General features: G+C 41.9%; 1 protein-coding gene across 1 annotated transcript in view; it reads left to right on the top strand.

Annotated features, from left to right (window-relative positions):
* Window positions 1–3,578: 3,578 nt before the first annotated feature.
* Window positions 3,579–3,807, top strand: part of TNFSF10 (tumor necrosis factor (ligand) superfamily, member 10) — a gene marked incomplete at its 5' end in the record, with an annotated part of 3,799 nt that continues 3,570 nt past the window's right edge. Inside the window, 1 exon segment of the mRNA XM_010075510.1 lies at window positions 3,579–3,806. Within this exon segment, the coding sequence (XP_010073812.1) occupies window positions 3,579–3,806 (228 nt within the window).

Here is a 3,807-nt window from a genome sequence, read left to right as displayed (position 1 = left end):
CGCCGGCTCCCCGAAGGGCTGCGCTGTGCCTGTGTCAGGATTCCCTTCGCCCTCTCCGCGGGGGTGCACGCAGGGGACGGAGCTCAAGGCAAGAATAATTAAAAAAGGTTTTGCCTCTTAAAAAAAAAAAAAAAAAGAGTTTGCTATTTTTTTTTTAAATTACACTTTTTTGCCGATAAGTAGCAAATGTGGTTTTCATTAGAGCGCCCAACTCGCTGTCCCATCCCACCGCGGTGCCCCGGTGACCCCCGCAGCCTCTATCAATTGTGTGTATCCGTACAAACAACGGGGAGAAGAGACTGAAAAAAGGTGAGGTGCCTTTTAAATGCCTCCTCTGGAAAATACATAATCTTAAAACAATGACTAATTGCAAAGGAGCTTCACCCAGACAGCAAACACCACGGAATTCCTCCAAATGCCTTGTAAAATACCCATTGTGGAGTCTAGATGCTTTGGTCTCCTTGCAGGCACCCTTCAAACCTGCTTGCTGCTGCTTAACTCTTCCCTCTTCCTGCAAAAGATCATTTGCATTCCAAGAAAATTGCATGTAGTTTATAGTCCCATGAGCCTTTATGTGGGTGGTCCTGCTTTTCGTTGACCCCGTAGTACTCGGGGTTACCTTGAGTGTCTTGCCCAAAATTTACTATCCTGTAAGTTGTACCAGTGTGTTGCTCACCCTGGCACAAAGGTAAACCTAACTGCAAGTAAATAAGTGTACTATGGTTATACAACTGAAGAAAGTGTCGCATAAATGTATAATATCATGTTACCTATACATTTGTTCCACAATAAATTTAATAGTTGGAGCCTTCTGAGATGTTGAAGTCCTCTCTAAAGCAAATGTTAGAGGGTATACAGCATTCTACAATATAAGCCAATGCTCATATTTTGGAAATTAACGAAAATATCTTCCTGATAGATTTACAGCTGTGGCTGTCCCATATTTGGTGAAATGGGGGAGTCACAGAGATGTGTTGATTTTAGGAAATCAGTTTACATAATACTGATAATAAAAAAAAATATATAAATGCATTCTCATCTCTTCATGCATACGATTCAGGGTCCTTTGCTAACAAGCTTGCCAATTTTAAGTAATTAGTAACCACACTTATCTTTCCCTTCCTTTTATTCAAACATGTACACCTGGGACACAACCACATCTATTGATACTTGCCCAAAATGCAGCTCGCTGTTTCTGAAGAATAACAAGCCTGCATTTGGTGTGAAAAGCTGAATGTGCCCACACTGAAGTTCTGCTGGGCTACAAAGGAAGGTGGCTGGTGCTGGAGGGGTCCCTTAAGCAGATATTCTTGCATGCGCCATCTGGTGCACAATAAACAAGGAAAAAGCTGATTTAGAAACACAGTCTGCTATCCCACATCCACACGGTGTGTGTGGAATAAATCTCCAAAGAGAAACTGCAATTTCTGTCTGCCCATTTTTCTTCCCTTTGTTGTTCACAATACCTGCATTTCTACACCTTCACCAAATTACTATGGCTGCACAGACTGCAGATGTTTTTATCTTTACAAAAAGCATAATGTTTAACTGGCTGTTTTTTTTCTCTACAGCTGTAGTAATCTTGAGTAGCACTATGAATATGACCATTTGTTTAACAGTTTTGCTATGGGAGGAAGCGCTAGGACAGGAGCACAATAAAGTTCATTATGCTTCAGGATACAGGGCTGCAAGGAAAATACTCTCAGACTTCCTTCTGTTTTGAAAACGTAGTCCGTGCACTACTCCTAGAATAGGAGAGAAGCTTTACAAGATAGTGTTCCTGCAGGACTTGTGTCCTCAAAGACATCAGTGCTACAGATAAACCTCATTTGAGTAAGTCTTGCAACACCCTGATGCCTTGCTTTCTCCACCGGTAAAACAGAAATACCAAACCTTCAGTTCCATGTGGTGCTGATCCAAGGCTGCATTCCCTGGGGATTTCAAAATGCATGCAAAATACTGTTCCAATGCCAGGATGGTAAACCTGTTTGGGGGATAAGAATGCAGGTAAGGAAAATGCAGAAGCACAGAACTTTGCTTCCAGCTTGGAGGGCAAAGCTCAGAGGTGACCTGTAACAGATCTGGGAGGAGAATAAACAGCAAGATTCCAACTGTTCTCTCTTTTTTTTTTTTTTTTTTTTTAAACTCATCAAACTACTTTGTTATAGACGCTAGTACAGTTAAATCTGTCAGGGCACTTAGTTGTAAGTGCAGTTTTACCTTAAGCATATAATTTTAATTACTTTAAGTGAGTTCTTGAAACAAGAAATCTGAGTTAAGAATATCACATACTTCTCAGCAAGGATACAAAAACCTTCACAAACACTCATAGTAGTGGCCCTGTTTCTCCTTTATGCCTACAAAGAGCAAAATCATTTCAGGTATTAGATGAAGCTCATAGAGCCTGCTGCTGCAGGCTGAGTGTGTGGGTCAACCTCAGTGGGACTTGCGGGGTGATACGGGAGAATTCTCCTAATCCCCCTGGAGCCTGAAATCTCTTCCTAAATGCCTTTGTTTTCCGCCAGGCAGGAAAAGGATGGAGTGTGAAGGAGGTTCCATTTGTTGCTTTCAATACCCCAGGCTCAAGGACAGCTGACACTGGTACTTGTAGAACAAAGGTACCTACATTTAGCAAACCGAACATCTTTAACATAAGAAGGGTGACTTTTACATGTTACAACCAGAAGTCCATCTGAATGCTTTGCATGTTTATTGCCTATTGCTGTTTCTTCCAAGTTCCTGTGGTCGTTTGGTGGCACAAGCAGCCTTACAAGCCTTTATCTCAGCAAGCGGAGTTAAAAGCAAGCAGGAGCTGATCTCTGCTGGTCTTTGCTGAGGCAGCGCAGGTTGTGTGCTTGTACCTTAAACAACAGCGCCAGCTGGAGTTCATGTCCCCTTGCCGGCTGGAGCTGGCTGTCCCCTCGCCCTGAGGATGCTGCGGGGCTTGGGAAGAGCTTATGATATAAACTCTCCCAGTCAGATCCCCTTGGAGCCAACGGGAGTTTGGCCACTCTTCAAACTCATTTCTCTTTATCAGAAGAAAACATGCGTTCTCTATGACTGGCGGGTAGACATAGGCTCATGTCACAAGCATTCAGCATTATAATTTCATTTGGACCCAAATGTCATGTCTGTTGTCCAGACTTTCTTATGGACTATTAGGTCAAATACAGTTACGGAGAGACCCCAACCTGGATATGAGGAGGATATGGTATGGATATATATCCCCAAAAGCCTGGATTATAAACGGCATTGGCTGAAAAGACAGAATGGAAAATACTTTTAAGGTCTGGTATTTGATTTCATCCTCAGTAATTTGTGAAGATAAATCCCTTGTGCAAAGGAGATGTTTAAAACACAGAACTAGAGAAACTAAAGAATTCACAACATGAGTGATTTGGGTATCAAATTTTTACGAAGCTTCTTTAGTTGAGTGCTGGATACCAAATTTATGTCCATGGAGATAATGTAAGTATATTTTTGCATATTGTATGTGCCATCATAATTAAATAAATATGTAAAATCAGGATGAATTACTCGTGCTGTCTCTATAGTCATAACTTGTACCATACTAGCAGGTACTTTCAAGAAAATAAAGCATCTTCCTAAATGTACTGAATGTAATGACATACCATGGCTAAACACCTGCGAGCACACCATAGGTGAAAAATTCTGGCTTTCCCTTCTGCTGCAGCTCCAGGACACGTACTCAAAGAGCGGCGTTGCTTGTCTCACCGGGGAGGAAATGGGGAATTTAATCCAAAACTTGGATCTAATCGAAAGTGAAGACAGAGTGGCTGATTCCTG

The sequence above is a fragment of the Pterocles gutturalis genome, unplaced genomic scaffold, assembly GCF_000699245.1.
Source record: "Pterocles gutturalis isolate BGI_N339 unplaced genomic scaffold, ASM69924v1 scaffold31317, whole genome shotgun sequence".
NCBI classification, from domain to species: domain Eukaryota; kingdom Metazoa; phylum Chordata; class Aves; order Pterocliformes; family Pteroclidae; genus Pterocles; species Pterocles gutturalis.
This window is presented reverse-complemented; position numbering and strand designations above follow the sequence as displayed.